Below are 18,283 nucleotides of genomic sequence, written 5' to 3'. Positions count from 1 at the left end.
AGTCTTCTCTTCTCAAGGCTAAACATGCCCAGATCTTTCACTCTCTCTTCATAGGGCTTTGTTTCCAGTCCCCTGATCATCTTTGTTGCCCTCTTCTGAACCCTCTCCAGCTTGTCTGCATCCTTCTTCAAGTGTGGTGCCCAGAACTGGACAGAGAACTCCAGATGAGGCCTAACCAGTGCTGAGTACAGGGGAACTAGTACTTCCTGGGATTTGGAAGCTATGATTCTATTTATGCAGCCCAAAATAGCATTTGTTTTTTTGCAGCCACATCACATGGTTGGCTCATATTCAGCTTGTGATCAACAACAATTCCAAAATACTTCTCGCTTGTTGAGCCACGTATCGGCCATCTTGTAACCGTGCATTTGGTTTCTTTTTCCTAGGTGCAGAACTTGGCATTTCTCCCTGTTAAATTTCATTCTGTTGTTTTCTGCCCAGCACTCCAGCCTATCAAGATCACTTTGAATTCTGTTTCTGTCCTCCAGGGTATCAGCTATCCCGCCCAATTTTGTGTCATCTGCAAATTTGATCAGCATTCCCTGCACCTCCTCCTCCAAGTCATTAATAAAAATGTTGAAGAGCACTGGTCCCAGGACCGAGCCCTGCGGTACCCTGCTCGTTACCTGTCCCCAGTTTGAGAAAATCCCATTGAGAAGCACTCTTTAGAGTCCGATTCTGTAGCCAGATCTGATTCTGGATCCACCTGATCGTTGTTTCATCTAGCCCACTTTGAGCTAGTTTGCTCATCAGGATATCACGGGGCACTTTGTCATAAGCTTTGCTGAAGTCGAAGAGGCTCCCCTCCGTGTTCCAGCTGCCCTGCACAGGATAGTCGCCAGCCTCTGAGTTCAGAGGCTGGAGCTCTCTTTACAGGATTGAACCCTTAATCTCATAAAATGAATGTCACACTCATACACATCGAATTACCTACGAATCAAACATGGGCATTCATTTCAGTTTTTCATCCCATGAAAATGGCTCTGGCCAATATAAATACAAGCTCTTGCTTCTTGAAAATCCTGGGCTTTCAATTTCTGTTGCTTAAGACGCTGAACTGCAGACTGGAAGGTCGGCAGGTCAGCAGTTCGAGACCCGAGTGCTGCATGACGGAGTGAGCTCCCATCTTCAGTCCCTGCTTCTGCCAACCTAGCAGTTTGAAAGCAAGAAATTGCAAGTAGATAAATAGGTACCGCCTCAGCGGGGAAGGTAACAGCGTTCCGTGCACCTCGGTGTTCAGTCATGCCGGCCACATGACCACGGAAGTGTCTTCGGACAGCGCTGGCTCTTCGGCTTAGAAACGGGGATGAGCACCGCACCCTAGAGTCGGACACGACTGGTTGGGGACACCTTTACCTTTTTACCTTTTATATATATATATATGTGTGACACACATACACACACACACATATACATATACGCACGCACGCAAATATAATAACCCAAAAAAAAGGAGGGGGGAAACCATGAAAGAAAAAGAGAGGAAAGAATAAGAACATAACATAAAACGCATCCATACACAATAATCATTTACAACACCATCAATAAAGAATGAACAAAGGGGGGATTTGATACTTCTATCCGAAATACATACATTAATATAAGCAGTCCATATATCTAAATAAGCATCCATTCAAAATTCATGACTGTAGGAGATATGTTCAAATGTATCAAGAGCAGTAAGGTCTTCATACCATTGAATGATATAAGTCGTAGGTGTTTATCCTTCCAAGCTTCAAGTATGAGTTCCTTTGCAACTGTAAGGGCTCTGAGTCCACTTTTGCTGTCCATCTGTTAATCTCCACATCACAGGAATATAATTTTAAAGCGCATGAACATCCTCAATTACCACAGATTTTTCAAACACCAAATTTATTCGAGCAAAGACGTCCAACCAAAAAGAAGTCACTACAGGCCACGCCCACATCATATGCCTCAACAAGGCATTGTCCACATTACATCACTAACATCTAGCAAAGCGAGTCAGCTTCTCCTTAACAAGCCTCTGTGGTGTCCAATATACGTGAAACATCAATTTTTGTTGAATCAGCCTCAATTTTAAATCTACAGAAATAGTACATATGGAAGATAGGGCAATTTTCCATTCATAGACTTTATGCAGCATTCTAATTCCTTATTCTATTCCTCTCTATTGCCCCCTTACATGCTCCGTTTCCCAGCATGGAGACCAGCGAGAACCGTGCTGCCTACGAGGCGCCGGGGGAGGGGGTGGAGAGCACGGTTCCTGGCAACTGCGGTCAGAGTGCTGGCTCCAACCTTGGTTCCCAGGAACCAAGAAATCCTATGGCCTTCTAGACACTGTCTAGTGGCCATAGGATTGCTCTCTAAGAGTCTAAAAGGATCTCTATCTACCAAAATCCTTGGATCCAGTAATCCAGTAAAAATCAACACTGAAGCAGTTAGAGAGTGAAGCAAAGGAAAAGATAAGAAAGACAGGCAAAACTCTCGCTACTTGTACTTTTATACACTTGTTCTGGCCAGAGGTGAGACCCCAATGAGTGATGAGACAACCATCTTCCAACCAAAAATGGGGTGCGGGGTTAGACCAATCAGAAACAAGGTGTCTATCTACCCCCTCCAATAATAGGGTTTTATGCCCACATGATTTGGGAACATTTCAGGCACTATTGTCAAAGGGTTAATCTGAGACTTCTTAAAACATCTACCATTTGGTCATGTTATGTTGATGGATGCGTTTCTATTCGGTACATCTTCCTGGAACTCACGTTCATCTTCAGTCATATTTGGTCATATCTGCTTTAACATTTTTGTTACTGGTATTTCTTAGCCAATAGGTGTTGAGCAAGGACATTCCTTCATCTCTGCAGGTGGAAAACATGAGATGTCCAACAACAATTCTTTCCTCCTAGTTGGTGCCTGTTCACGCTCAATTCTTTTCTTTCATTCATATCAGTTTCTCTGTCAGCACAGTTCACTGTGATGTTGCTCTGCAAGAAACTGTTGCAAAAGCAACTGCATTTTTCCCCTCTTCTTTCAAACTCAGTCCTGCAAAGTCTTAAGTTAGAGGCATTATAATGCCATAACCTTAATTAGCATAGAATCACAATTTCAGGGTATTCTTGCTCATGGGTCAGTGGTCTGGAATATAAGTATGGGGTCTTCTTAAATATGAGTCTGGGGTCTGCTTGTAGGTCTCCCCAAGACCCTCGTTCAGACCATTCAACCGTTGCAGATCAAGTTCACCATCAAATTCGCCATTGCAGATTCGTTTGAAGTAGCCCCTTCAGTCTTTTGTTGGCAAAATTATTTAGCCCTTTCAGTGCCAGATTAACAACATTTATAAACAGTTATTGTAGGCTTAGCTTTCTATAAAGAGACAATTCGCCCAACAGTATAGGAAATGCTGAAGCACTCATCACTGATGGCCCATACTCCAACAAATGCTGTACCTGAAAAAATTGCCAACCAGCACTACACGGTGTTACCTAATTCACAATACTGAAAATGGTAAAAACTCATCATCTGATCCTATTAACTGATTAATTTATTAGCTTAACCACAGAGTTAATTTAGGATGAGAATATGGATCAAGCTGCAGCTGATGAGACATTACATGCTGAGTCTCTCTTGCTGCTAAAATTGCTAGTGGAGCCATTGCTTCCTTTTTAATATACCTTGATCTTAATATACTTCAGTCCTAACACCATCCAGCCAGAAAGAGGTGCCAAATACGTAAGTTGACTCCAAAACAACACATGGAGGAGTATTAAAAGCAAAAGATGTTTCCAATCATCAGTACGAGTTAACAAATAAGCCTTATGATATAAACTAAAATGTGAAAAATTAAATCCTTCCTCCCTGATTGGCACCTGCATCCTCTTGAGCAAAACACAGGGAAGAGACCTCCCCACAAATAAACTCCCAAAATGCTTCATAACTATTTTGAAAGTATGTTTAGGGAATGTATAATTGAAGATTGCACAGTACATAAATTACCTGTGCCAAAACATTCATCTTAAGCATGTTAACCTTACCCCAAGTACTTTAATTAAGTGATGTCCACCTTTCCAAGTCAAGAGATACCTCTGCTGTTATTCAGTTTAACCATTTGGGAAATAACTCTAGGCACCGATATACCAAGATACTTTATTACTTCTGGACAGCAACGAAATTGCCATTTAGTAACTACATTGGGTGTCAGATTTTGACCAATTGATAGTATAACCCAAAAGTATACCAAAGGTATTAATTAATATTATTAATTTCGGTATAGAAGGTTCTAACCTACTCATAAATAACAAATTATCAGTCTATAACGCTGTTCTATATTCAACTCGGTCATGCACAAAACAGTAAATATCTCTACTCTGCCTAACTGCACATGCCAAGGGTTTCAAGCACAAATCAAATACCAAGGGAGACAGAGGACAGCCCTGCCTTGTGTCCTGCTCTGTTTCACTGAATAGAGTCACATGTGCAAAGATATAGGTTGGATAGGATTGTTGTTATTCTGCATTTATGTGGTGGTAGAGCTGGTTAATTACAGGAATTAGTTGAGACAGAAGGACAACATATAGCAGGTGGAGAAAAATCCATTAAAAATCAGAAAATTGGATTTTTGAACATTTAAATTGGATTTTTTTTAAAAAATGTAAATACTAAGTTGCTCTTAAATAATAATTAAATTAATGTTAAATAGTTTGGATATAAGCATATTAGCTGTACAGTTAATCTCTAAACTGAATCAATGCCTCTACCTGAGTTAAAGGAGGCTTTTCTATGGAAATGAAAAACCAACCTGATCATTTCTCAAATAGGAATATTTACGCTCTACATACATACATATATATAAATATAGAGCTTTCATTTTCACCTGATGAAAATAAACTGTTCTAGCCTGCCCAGTAACTATCAAACTTTTGCTTTGATCTATCAGTCATGGGCATTTAATTTTTGTTTTCTACTTTGGTTTTGTGAGGGTGAGGCTGGGCCAAGACAGAATGAAGCAGAAAGGAGGAACACTGAAAAGAGAAAGACAAAATTGTACAGTTGCATCTTCCTGTATTCCTATAATTAGGCTGCAATACTACTATAACCACTTGCCTGGGATTAAGCCTCATTGAGCTCAATTGAACTTATTTCTAAGTAGACATAGGATTGTGGTGTTAACCTCAAATTGTAATGGGTGATGGTTATAAGAAAGACCCTATATGGGAATCTTTTATAGACATTCCCTCTATAGTAAAAAAGGATTTATGCAAAATAGATAGTGAGACAAAGCCTACTTGTAAGAATGAGTGTAAATAATAATCTATTGTAAATAATAGTCTAAAAGCACAATACTATTGGGATAGCAGTAACCCTCCGAACGTGGAGACTTACAGACATCCAGTGGAGGCTTACAGACATCCAATGCAGAGTGGGATGAGCGGTGGATGTGATCTTTGTCTCCACGCTTCTCCTGCTTTGCATTTTGGCAAGATGGGCTTTTTCGCCCATCTAGCTGGGGTTCTGCAGAGCGAGAGGGAAGGTGGCTGGGGAGGCCGGGGGATATGGAGTAAGCTAGCCTCCCCAGTCTCCTCCCCCTCCCCCGGCATCCCCCCTTTCCCTCCTCCCTGAGGTTGCTTTTGTGAGCTCAGAGAGGCAGCAGGCACAGTTCTCTCCATGCCGGCTGTGAGGGGGAGGGGGCAGGGAGCTCGGATACCTGGGTCCGGATCCAGGAATCCAAACTATCTTACGCCACCGCTATCCCACCATCTCAGGGCCACAGGATTGTTCCTTAAATATGTTTAGTGGTCAGATTGGCACCACTGTTCAGGAAATATATGAAAATATTTCAGTGGGGAACTTCATTTAAATCAACCTTTTTCTTACTGATTTAAATCCAACCTGGCATAACACCAGTGTAAAATCTACATGATTTTATTCAGGTTAGAGAAAATGGTACAAATTAATATCAACAGGTTGTATATAAGGGGAAGAAGGTTGCTAGATGGAGGATGTAGATAAAGCTGATGGCCAAATGAGGAGGTAAGTTCTGCACTTATGCAAAATATGAATAGGACTGGCTTTTGCAACAGGTTGGCTTTGTTTAAAATGAATTTACTAAATCATGAGAATTTACAAGCAGAGCAAGTCTGAAGTTTGGATGATGCCTGAATAATTACATTGCTGGGTGTACTTTTGGTTTAATATGCACAAGATTGCACTCTGCTGCTTAAGATAAACAATGTTAATTGTCAGCATTAAAAGTTTAGAGTTTGCAAGCATATCTCTTATTAACCATTGTCCACCATTTAATATTGACTCCAGCTTCAATGCTGCCCACAGCATGAACAGGAAAAGAATTTGGGCTGAAAAACCAAGACAAAGTGTTGATGTATATAATTCATGTATATAATTTTATTAATATTTACATTAAGTTTGCAAGCTAGGCCATTTTATTACCATCCACATATTATTCCTGTTTTTAGTATTATCTCAAGAAGTATACAAGGCATAGAGCGTAGTCCCTTGTTATCCTCATGTTGCTTTAACAGTTGTCTCAATCTCTCCAGTTAAAATGGAGACACCGTGGCTTACGACAACCCTTGAATGTAGTCCACTGTTACCACAAACTGCATACCAAGTGAATCCATGACTAAGATCTTAAAAGACATAGAGAACAAATGACTCAAATAAATGAGCCCAGATTACAAGTGAAATCACAATATGGAATACAGCAGGCCCCGCCCCCCCGGATTTTCTGGACCAGTGCACACATTTGGGAATTTGAGAAACTGCTGTGGGCACCCCCACAAAATAGCTCTGATGAAGGATGTGGCTAATCACATAATGGCTGCCGCAGGAGCCTGGCTAGTCAAAATTGAACTACAGAGGGCCAGGGGAGAGAAAAAGTGAGGCTGGGGGGGGGGTGTGGAAACAGCAAGGCAAAGGGGCAGAGAAAGAGCAACCAGTGAGCTAATGAGGTGGGGGGAGAAACAGCGAAGCTGGAGGCTTGGAAGCAGGGGGAAATAGAAAGGCAAAGGGGTAGAGGGGAGAGAAAGAGCCAGGCTCGAGGCTAGAAAGGGAGAGAAAGGAGACTGCCCTAACATTTTCCAAGCTTTTTCTTCAAACATTTTCTTTAAGGAGACAGGGAGGGGAAAGCTTTGTGGATGTCATTGGAGGTCCACACAGGCACTATGTTGGGGACCCCTGGAATATAGAGTCAAAGAATAAAGCTTGTAGAAAATATTTATGCATTGAATGCAAATGCGCGCTCGCTCGCTTTCTCACACACGTGCACACTTTGCCCCCCTACTGCTGCTGTAGCCTCCTCATTGTGGTGATGGCCATTTTACTGTTGGAAAGCAAGCTCCACCAGGGAAGCTTCAATCTGCCAACTGGCCATGTGCTGTATAACTTGGCTTGAGTTCACTTCCTGTGAGTTGAATGGGAATTTTAAAGCCTCTTACCTTTAGGGAAATACAATAGACTTCAACAGAGGGGTGAAAGGGAGAGCACTGTGCTTTGCTTCAGTTTTCGCCATTATCTACATCACCAAAAGCCCAAATGTAATTTATTTGGGGGGGGGGGAGTGGTTGTGAATGTGACTTCATGCAAGATTTTTAAGCTACTATAGCTCATTCATTCTTCATTGGCTTTTTCAGAAATGTGGGATTACCCCACACCAAGTCAATTCTCCCTGTCAAATTTAATGATAGAACACTGAAAAATAAATCACCCTAACTATGGAGAAACTCCTAACTCCATAATATCAATAATGAATTGAGATTATTTGATTATACCAGTCTGCCCCACTAGACTCTAGTGGTCTCACCTGCTAGTTGCAGAGCTGTCGATCCTCTCCACTGGAGGCTGCTGCTCTGCTTTCCAAGTACAGAGTAAAACTGCGTAACCACACCCAGGCTGGGACACCATCATCTCAGGAGCACAATCAGCACCTGGATTCACAGACAGGCTATCCACCTGTTCCAGCCGAGAGAGAGCACGAAACAGGTCAACCAGGTTAAAGTTACCATTTTCCTTTGGTTTATAATTGTCAGGGTGGAAACTGAGCCGATAGAACCCCAGAGCAGTTCTGATTCTGAGGAGGAACAGCAATCCATGGGAAAGGAGCTCACTCATCTCTCACAGGCACAGCAGCTGGCAGAGATTCCTTCTGCCAGCATTCCTGGGATAGATAGTGGCCCTGGCAGTGAGAGAATGCTGGAGGGGGGCTTGCTGGATGGTCGACGCTGATGCAGGGAGTGACGACAGATGGAGGACGTGGAAAGGAGGTGTAGTGCTCGTTTGGCACGCAAGCAACGGTCGCGTCCTGAGGACCCAAGGGAAAGAGGGAGGATCACTCCCTACCATAAGTTCAGGGTCTTCCCGTGATTCTCCTTCAAACGGGGACCAACTGCCTAACCTGGAGCATAGGCTACTCTGCTATCTTTCCCCAGTGCTGTTCCTTGCTTAGTCGCTGGTGATTAGCATCTGAAATAGTCATTAAGTTGTAAAAGGATTAAAGCCTTTAAAAAGAATCCTTTTGTCTGTGTCTTGAGTTGGCTATTGGAATAGACTGTTAAGAGGCAGCTAGGGCACATCCGGACAATGATTTGGCTACCCTGCTGTCCTTATCTAAAACCTTAAACTATGGAATTCACTATCACAAGGTAGTGACGGCCACCCATTTGGATAACTTTAAAGGGGAATTAGACAAATTCATGGAGGATAAGGCTATCAATGGCTACTAGTCATTATATACTACCTCCAGTATCAGAGGCAGCATGCCTATGTATACCACTTGCTGGGGAATATGAGAAGGTAGGTGCTATTGCACTTATGTCCTACTTGTGGGTTTCTTACAGGCAGCTGGTTGGCCTCTGTGTGGACAGAATGCTGGAACCAGCATGGCTCTTCTTATATTCTTACGTTCTCTATGTTGCCCCTTGATCCTACCCCCTTTCTGGTTGCTCTCTCCCCCGCTATTAACCTTCATGTCCACCACAAAATCAACCTGTCTCTATCTCCCCACTCTGGCTTCTTCCCCACTGTGTACAAACATGCTATTGTCTCTCCTATTCTAAAAACAACAACAACACAACAACAACAAATCCCTTGACCCATCTTCTCTCTCCAATCTCTCTTCTACCCTTCATCTCCCAGTTCCTGGAATGTGTTACTTACTCATTTTTTCTCTTCTCCAACTCCACTCTTGACTGCCACCAATCTGGTTTCTGTCCCCTAAACTCCACTGAAGCTGCCTTCTCAAAAATAACTGATGAACTGATTGCAAAGTCTATTCATTATTCTTGACCTTTCTGCTGCCTTTGATACAGTTGATCATTCTCTCCTACTTGACTCCCTTTATGTTCTAGGTCTCCATGATTTTGTCCTTAATTGGTTCTCCTCCTATCCAATTGTTCTTTTAAAGTTTCCATAGGTGGAAGCTCTTCCTCTCTGCCAGGGTCTCTCAGGATTCTGTTCTTGGCCCTCAGCTCTTCTCTTTCTACTTGCTGTCCCTGGGTGACCTCATCATAGGGCTGAATGGACTCACCTCCACCCAGGTTCTCTGAGTGCTCACTAAGTCACCCCGCCCCCCCGGACCTGCTTGCGAGCCCCTGCTCTCACCCGGACCCATGCGCTGAGCAGGCACACGCTGAGCAGGCACGTGCCCAGCAAGTGGATCCAGCAGCGGTCTGCTCCCTCTGTGAGTCACCATTTTACGAAAAAAATGGTGACGCGTTCTTTTCCGCAAATCTAATCTTCTGCAACTGTAATGGCCCCAGGAGTGTAACCAAGTCACCTGTAGTTTTAGAGGGGCCTAGAGATCCATAATGCTTGGCTTAGGTTCATTATAAGTGCAATTTCCTTGCTAGTGGGCCTCTGAGCATGTGAGATGAGTCAAAGGTCAATAGCATGGCCTCAGCACATTCCATGCTAACGAAGGCTAGTATCTTATCAGGGCCTAGGATGTGCCTGAGAAATGAGGTTATGTTTATGCTGAGTTACAGGTGGCTGTGCTGGGAAAGTTCTGATTGTTTTCCTTCTGAACAAGCACTCTTAATCTATGCTGGGAAAATTGTAGACGAGCATTAATTAACGCTTGCTGCTGTCATGCTGCCTCCCTGCTAACATGTATGGTATAAAACCCACTGTACCTCTTGGCTCTGGGTTCAGAGAAGCTTTCTGAGCAAACAACTGGGTACGCCTGTGTGCTGTAAGTACTCAATAAATGCTCCTTGTAAGCAAACCTGGATCTGGCTTATCATTATCTCGGCACCTCCAAACCTTAGCAGCCCACGGCCGGGGCATACAGCAACTGGCGGCTGTCAGGGGGCCACCTGCGCCTGTAATGTTGCAGAAATGGCTCTTTTATGGCTGCCATTTGCATAACATTCGATTCACAGAAAAGAACGAGTCACCGATTTTTTCATAAAATGACAACTTGCTGAGGGAGCGGACAGCGCTGGGCACTTGCAGACGGGTCCGGTTAGTGCTGAGGACTTGTGCAGCTCAGCAAGTGGGAGTGGCGGCTCAGCAGGTGCGGTGCAGTGGGCTGTCAGAATCCACTCTCCACATGTCATCATATCCCATGATTTCTAGTAAGACCTATATAAAGATGAGACCCAATTATCTCTACCCCTGAACTGTCCCCCTTGTGCCAGTCCTGCATCTCGTACTGCCTCTGATATTTCTTCTTTGACGCTTTTTCATCATCTCAAACTCAGTATGTTTGAGACCAAGTTTCTCATCTTTCTTCCCAAGCCCTCCCCACCCTGTACATCTTCCTTATTCACCCACCCCGCACATGGCCTTGGTGTTATCATTCACACCTCTCTCCCCATGTTATCCATACTCAGTCTGCCAACTTGTGTCATTTCTCTCCTTGCAGAATTTCAAAAATATGCCCCCCTTCTCTTCCCTCAGCAAAATCTCTGGTCTACGGCCAGTCAGTTGTTGCCTGGACTACTGAGTATTCTCTACTCTCATCTTCCATTCTCTCACCATGGTCCCCTCACATCTGTCCAACATGCTGCTGTCAAAATAATTCATCTCTCTGATCACTTAACACCCTCACTCCTTAAATCCCTATACTGGTTTCCTGTCCGTTCCCAGATCCAGCACAAGAACCTTGGTCTTATCTTCAAAGCCCTCCATGGCCTCCTCCACTCTTCTATCCTGATACAGCCCTACCTGTGACCTTTGATCCTCTAGCTCCACCACACAGAAGTCTCCTGCACTCTCAAAATACTCTGCCCTTTCCCCTTGCCACCCAACTGCCTCCCAGAACACCTGTGTGATGCAGTCTCTTACTTTCTTCAAATCCTTCCTCAAAACCTACTGTTTCTATGAAGCCTTTGGCACAACCCCTTAGTTCCCATGCCCTACTCTGAGCTTGTAACTAAGCCCAAGTACATGTAACTAAAACACCCACGATGCTTTAGGTGGTATGCTTCTCAGGACAGGGGCCTATCCTCTTATAGTCTGTAAAGTGCCATGCACACTGATGGTGCTATATAAATAAGAGAATGGGGGTTGCAGTCCCTCTGAAGGAGCAGGCAGGTAGTTTGGGGGTGCTCCTAGATCCATCTCTGTCACTGGAGGCCAAGGTCACCTTGGCGGTCCAGAGTGCCCATTACCACCTTTGGCTAACTACACCTGCTCCTTGACAGGGACAGCCTGGCCACGGTAACCTCATGATTAGATTACTGTAATGCGTTATATGTGGGGCTACCCTTGTGCCTGGTTCAGAAGTTGAAGCTAGTACAGAATGCAGCAGCTAGGGTGCTCACTGGGACACCTTGTTATGTTCACATAAGACATGTGTTAAAAGAAATGCATTGGCTCCCTAGTAGCTACTGAGCCATGTTGAAGGTTATGCTATTGTCATAAACCATTTTACACACACACACACACACCCAGATTACCTATACAATCTTCACAGGAGGCCTTGCTGGTCATTCTGCAGAATGTTGCCATGTAATACCTCGATGGCGGACCTTCTTGGCAGTAGCCACCCTCGGGAAAACCTCCCCAATGCAGTTGGGGGGGCAAAAATGTGGTATATTTTAAATGCCTCTTGAAAATGCACTTGTTCACCCAAGCTTTCTCTAGCTTCTAATTAATTAAGAAGGCTACTTCATCTTACTGCACCTTCTTTGTTTTATATTGTTATTGGAATTGTTTTTAATACTGTATTTTAAATGTGATTTTTAATAATTATATGTGAACCCTTTGGAGTTTTTATTATATTAAGCAGCATACAAGTATAACCAATAAATAAATAAATAATAAGAGGGAGCATAGTTAATACAACATCTGATAAGTGGCATAATTCCATAGTTTCAATCATTATTTTGATCACTACGTTGCCTTGAGGTAAGAAAATAGGTAGGCAGATATTCGCACTATATTGCACAAAAGACCTAGTCATTTAAAATGGTGGTTCATTTAAAATCTCATACATGATAGAATGTGGGGTTTGAGAGGCAGCAGCTATAGAGCTCTGTACTATGGAGGTCCTTTATATACTGTGCTCCCTACACTCATAAAGCCCACCGACAGGTATCCCTTTCTTCTCATTCATGTGGGAACAAATGATACTGCCCAGCGGAGCTATGAAGAAATCATGTCAGGCTTTGAAGCTTTGGAAAGGAAACTCAAGAACTTTGGGGCCGATAGTTTTCTCATCCATCCTTCCAGTAGTTAGAAGAGGGATAGAAATGGAAAGAAAAATACTCCGGGTGAATGACTGGCTACGAAGGTGGTGCCGACGAAAGAGATGATGGTGACCTGCAAGGTCTGTGCCATGTTCGTTTTCTTGCCTGAGATCAACATGGCCTACACCTGCAACAAGTGCATGTTGATCATGCTGTTGGAAAGAAAAAGAAGACTAGAGTGGCGATTGGCGACCCTCCAGGGAATAAGAGGAAGGCTATAGCTGAAAACGAGCTGAGGTAAGCGAGAGATGCTAAAAGCAGCAAAAAGGCTTTCTTCAGATATGTGCATAGTGAAAGACAGAGGAAAGAAATGGTGGTTCAGCTATTCAATAAGGATGGCAAAATTATGACAAGGAAAAGGCAGAAGTGCTCAATTCCTACTTTGGCTCAGTCTTCTCCCAAAAGAGGGTGTATGAGCCCCCTGGCAAAGTACAGGCTGAAGGGGCAGGATTGCAGCTTGAGCTCGATAGGCATATGGTCAAGGAACACCTAATGACTTTGAATGAGTTCAAATCTCCAGGGCAAGAGGAACTGCATCCTAGAGTCATAAAGGAGCTGACAGAAGAACTCTCAGAACCATTGTCTATTATCTTTGAGAAATCATGGAGGACGGGGGAAGTGCCAGATGATCAGAGGAGGGCTAATGTTGTCCCTATCTTCAAAAAGGGCAAAAAGGAGGAACCTGGGAACTACAGACCAGTCAGTCTGACATCAATCCCTGGAAACATTCTCGAGCAGATTATAAAGCAATCCATCTGTAAGCACCTTGAAAACAATGCCGTGATTACTCAAAGCCAACATGGATTTGTCAAGAACAGATCCTGCCAGACGAATCTGATCTCATTTTTGGATCGGGTAACCTCCCTTGTGGACTGTGGGAATGCTGTAGACATAATATACCTCAACTTCAGCAAAGCTTTTAACAGAGTGCCCCTTGATATCTTGATGAGCAAACTAGCTCAAAGTGGGCTAGATGAAACAACTCTGAGATGGATCCACAGTTGGCTACAGAATCGGATTCAAAGAGTGCTTATCAATGGGATCTTCTCAAACTGGGGACAGGTAACAAGCGGGGTACTGCAGGGCTCAGTCCTGGGCCCAGTGTTCTTCAACATTTGTATTAATCACTTGGAGGAGGAGGTGCAGGGAGTGCTGATCAGATTTGCAGATGACACAAAATTGGGCAGGATAGCTGATACCCTGGAAGACAGAAACAAAATTCAAAGTGATCTTGATAGGCTGGAGTGCTGGGCAGAGAACAACAGAATGAAATTTAATAGGGATAAATGCCAAGTTCTGCACCTAGGAAAAAGAAACCAAAGGCACAGTTACAAGATGGGGGATACGTGGCTCAACAACACTACAAGCAAGAAGGATCTTGGAATTGTTGTCGATCACAAGCTGAATATGAGCCAACAATGTGAGGTGGCTGCAAAAAAGGCAAATGCTATTCTAGGCTGCATTAATAGAAGGAGAGCTTCCAAATCATGTGAAGTACTAGTTCCCCTCTACTCAGCACTGGTTAGGCCTCATCTGGACTACTGTGTCCAGTTCTGGGCGCTACACTTTAAGAAGGATACAGACAAGCTGGAATGGGTTCAGAGGAGGGTAACAAAGATGATCAGGGGACTGGAAACAAAGCCCTGTGAGGAGAGACTGAAAGAACTGGCCATGTTTAGCCTTGAGAAGACCGAGGGGAGATATGATAGCGCTCTTCAAGTACTTGAAAGGTTGTCACAGAGGAAGGCCAGGATCTCTTCCCAATCATCCCAGAATGCAGGACATGGAATAATGGGCTCAAGTTACAGGAAGCCAGATTCCAGCTGAACATCAGGAAAAACTTCCTGTTATAGTAACACGACAATGGAACCAATTCCCTAGGGAGGTAGGAGGCTCTCTCACACTGGAGGCATTCAAGACCAGGCTGGACAGCCATCTGTCAGGGATGTTTTGAATTAGATTCCTGCACTGAGCAGGGGGTTGGAGTCGATGGCCTTACAGGCCCCTTCCAACCCTACTATTCTATGATTCTTCTCATCCCCCCGGGCCCTTGCTTCGGAAATGCATTCTCTTACACAGGTGTCCACACACACCATTTCCTACCTGTCCCTCCAGGAGCCACTTTTTGAGCAGCACCAGCTGTCCAGAGATATTCTCTGAACTCTCAGATGAGTCCTCCCAACGAAAGGCACGCACCACACGGTCTGTATAACCCACCACCAGTTCACTCTTTCCATCTCCATCTGCAGGGAGCAGAAGACAGACCAACAGTTACGTCTTGGGAGGCTGTCACAATATCAAAGTGTGAGTGTGTGCATATAGGGGAGGGGGGGAGAGGGAAAGGGAGAGAGGGAGAGGGAGAGGAAAACAAAGAAAACCCTAAAGAAAACCAACTCGCTTACACAGAATGATACATATGTGCCTCCAAAGTGGCTGCTTTAATCAATTAATCAATGGGTGGCTAACTTTAATCCATGGGGCCAAGACTCCAGGACCTGGTTGTTTATTTTTTAGACTATTTTGGTTCCAGTGTGTTACTGTAACAACAACAGGGAGGCACTCCAATCCGAAAGGCCACCCTAAATGGCATTTAGACATAGTCCCTGGGAAATTGTGCATGAATCATTTGAGGGTCTGACTTTTGAGAAGAGCCCTGAATGCTGATTATATGCACCTGTGGGAGGAAAGTATAAAGTAAACCCTTTCCAGCAAAGGTTTAATGGACAGTTGTTGAAGTGGATATAGGTAGTGCAGGTAAAAACTGTTTGGTGGTTTGGCATTTCTAATGTCGGAGGACAGTATTATACTTTGATAATAGAACGTTATTCTTCTCATTTGAATTTGTAGATATAAATGTACTTATTTGTACCTTGTCCATGGTACAGATTTTATGCAAGAGTGTTTTTAAATTTCTGTATTTTGTTATATTGCAGGCAGCCCCTGATGGAGACTTGTTCTAAGAAACATTGGGCACACACATAATAAACAGGAACTTTTGTGACTCAGTCACTTGTTTTCTTTCCAGTGTGTTACTGTAACACAGAATGAATGCTTCCCCTGCCCTTGTGGCTCCTCTTGGAAGGTGGGCACTGGGAACTCAACAGTGGGAATTTAAAGAAAGGCCCCACTGCTGGCAGAGAGCTGCTAGAGAGTTGTAGCTACAGAGGCTCACCACCTGTTTGGTCAGGTCTTCCTGATTAGGACTCAGGGCTATGGCTGTTGGTCTAGCAAGGAAGGGGCTATTACAATAGTGCTGATGAAAAAGAAACAGTAACAGAGCAATCCTAACCCCTAGAGGCTAGTCTAGCATATTTTGGTGGTGCATTCCTGACCCTTGGCCACACTGCCTGAGGCTGATGGGAGCTGAAGTCCAAAATATGTGAAGGGCACCAGGTTGGGGAAGGCTGTCTTAAAGCAACAAAGTGAATTTAGATCTCTAAAAGCGCTAAAAAAAATAAGTATTGCTTATTTTTCAATGTTTCCAAAATTTCCAATTTTTCCAGAAAAAAACCACTTTTTTCCCCCATGGCCTCAAAATTTCCAGAAATTTTACGTCTCTAGCTGGGTGTTTAGGGAATTTGGCCTGAGGTAAAAAAAATAATTAAGAGGCTTTCCTCTCAAATATAACGTAACATATAGAATGTTTAACATTAGGCAACTATACTACTTCCCACCGCCCCTTTTCTTTGTTGCCCAGACTTGCAGCATCACAGAAGCTGTGGTCTAATTTCTAGGGCTGTGCACAGACCACCCCCCCCCCCAATTCGTTTCGGAGGCCGATTCAGATCTTCTGAATCAGCCCTGATTTGCTTTACACCGATTCAGCCCCGATCCAATTCACTTCAGATTCAGATCTGAATTGAGATTGGGATATCCATATTATTCAGATTTTATGTTTTCCTATTGACTTGCATTGGAAAACAGAAATGTCCACATTTTTTTCAATTTTTATGATAAACACACAAGATTTGAGGACCTGGCAGCCCCAATGGAGATGAGTGAACCTGCCAAACTTTGGACAGTTTGGCCCAGTAGTTTTTGTGCTAGCCATACATAAAATTTCCTTTTTTCAGAAACTAAAACAAAAGGTAAAACACTGTCAGCCACACAGGGGATTAGAGATCCTAATCAGAAGTTGTTTAAAGTGACAATTAAGAGGTGACTCTCCCTAATCTCTGGTGCTGGGGGGGGGGGGGGTTGAAGTGCAGAAGTACCTTTCTTTTGTCTGTCCTGAAGTAAGGGAAGAAAGAAAAGTGGAACACTTCTTTGGCTGCAAATTGCAATGCACATTACCTGGAAAAGTCACACTGACTGAACTCAGGGGGGCTAAATATTTATTAAATGCACTGCTGCACTTTCTCAACTCCATATAATTTTATAAACCTTCCCCCTTATTTGCCTTTCTTCTAAATTAAGCAGCCCAAACACTGAAGCCTATAGAGGAATTGTTCCAGTCCCCTGATCATTTTGGCAGCCCTTTTCCCCAAGAAGGGTAAGATGAAGCAAACATTTAAAAAAAAATACATATAGCCTAGCCTAGCCTAGCATCTTCTTTATGGCCATTTGATGTACAGAAGGGAAAACAAGCAACAGGCGAAGTGTCTTGGAAGATCAGCAAAAGTGATGATGCTTCATATTATTTGTACTGTGTAGTGTTTTGCCCCACAGTATATACTGGACTGTGTATTAGTGTACTGCTTTGGCCACACACAGTTTGCTTGTGCACAATAATGTGTATGGTGCTCTTACACAGCACACACACATGCACAAAAACCAAAAGAAAAGCAGATACAGAAAGAAAAACCTACCTATAAGCTAAGGGGTGAGGGAAAGAGAAATAACACTAACACCTAACAGTAGAGATGAGGGGTTGTGTTTTTTTTTGTATTCTTTAGTTTTTTATAAGAATATAAAAGTTGAAAAATGGGAAGGGAAGGAATAGTAATTGAGAAGGGGGGGGGGAGCCAAAGAACAAGCAGTACAAAGCAAGGAAACGAATTGCGGGGTTAAAAGTTCAGCCCTATTAGCACCTAGAGATGTCACTTTCCAAGGCTCAGTTCCCCCCTCCCAACTCCTCTCCCCTTCCCTTCTATAGCAAGTTGTTACATTTGCTCAGACAGGCTCTCTGGGCTTCAGAATTGTCCGAAGTGATCCGAAGCACTTCAGATCTCTCCAATCCACTTCGTATTCAGACTGAAGCAGTCTGAAACACCCCATTCTGCTTCAGAATTCGGGATTCGGACCAAAGCAATGCACACCCCTACTAATTTCCCTTGTGCTACATGTTGTAAAGTCCAAGTGGAGCTCTGATCACATCTTCAAGATGTCATCTTAGGTTGGTGGGACAGTAGAGTGCATTTCATTGCTGCTTGGTGACATATCTTGTAGTGCATGGTTTCTTGGTATCTTTGATCTCTGCATTTGCTTCTCTTATTTTCCTTTCTTTTCAAACCTGTTCCTACTTCATCCAGGGACAAAGTCTCCCCTCTCTTCACATTCTGGTAGACCTTGAACCTGAATGCTTTATCTGAGATTTCTGTCCTCCTGAACTTCCTGGTGCATCTGTAGTTCCCTGGACAGTTTAGTTAGCTTCT

General features: G+C 43.5%; 1 protein-coding gene across 25 annotated transcripts in view; it reads right to left on the bottom strand.

Moving 5' to 3' along the window:
• Nucleotides 1–18,283, bottom strand: part of ITFG2 (integrin alpha FG-GAP repeat containing 2) — a 98,102-nt gene that overhangs the window by 46,011 nt on the left and 33,808 nt on the right. For all 25 annotated transcript variants that reach the window (XR_014792512.1, XR_014792513.1, XM_084859949.1 and 22 more), the window contains 2 exons: nucleotides 14,793–14,932; nucleotides 7,802–7,950 (listed from right to left, as the gene is read on the bottom strand). Coding sequence is in view for 23 of the 25 variants with exons in the window: in XM_084859949.1 (XP_084716075.1) it covers nucleotides 7,802–7,950; nucleotides 14,793–14,932 (289 nt within the window). In the remaining 2 variants the exon portion in view is untranslated. The remainder of the gene's footprint in view (nucleotides 1–7,801; nucleotides 7,951–14,792; nucleotides 14,933–18,283) is intronic.

Source organism: Heloderma suspectum, chromosome 5 (assembly GCF_057233095.1).
Source record: "Heloderma suspectum isolate Gila_16-S chromosome 5, 16-S_ref, whole genome shotgun sequence".
Lineage (NCBI taxonomy): Eukaryota > Metazoa > Chordata > Lepidosauria > Squamata > Helodermatidae > Heloderma > Heloderma suspectum.
This window is presented reverse-complemented; position numbering and strand designations above follow the sequence as displayed.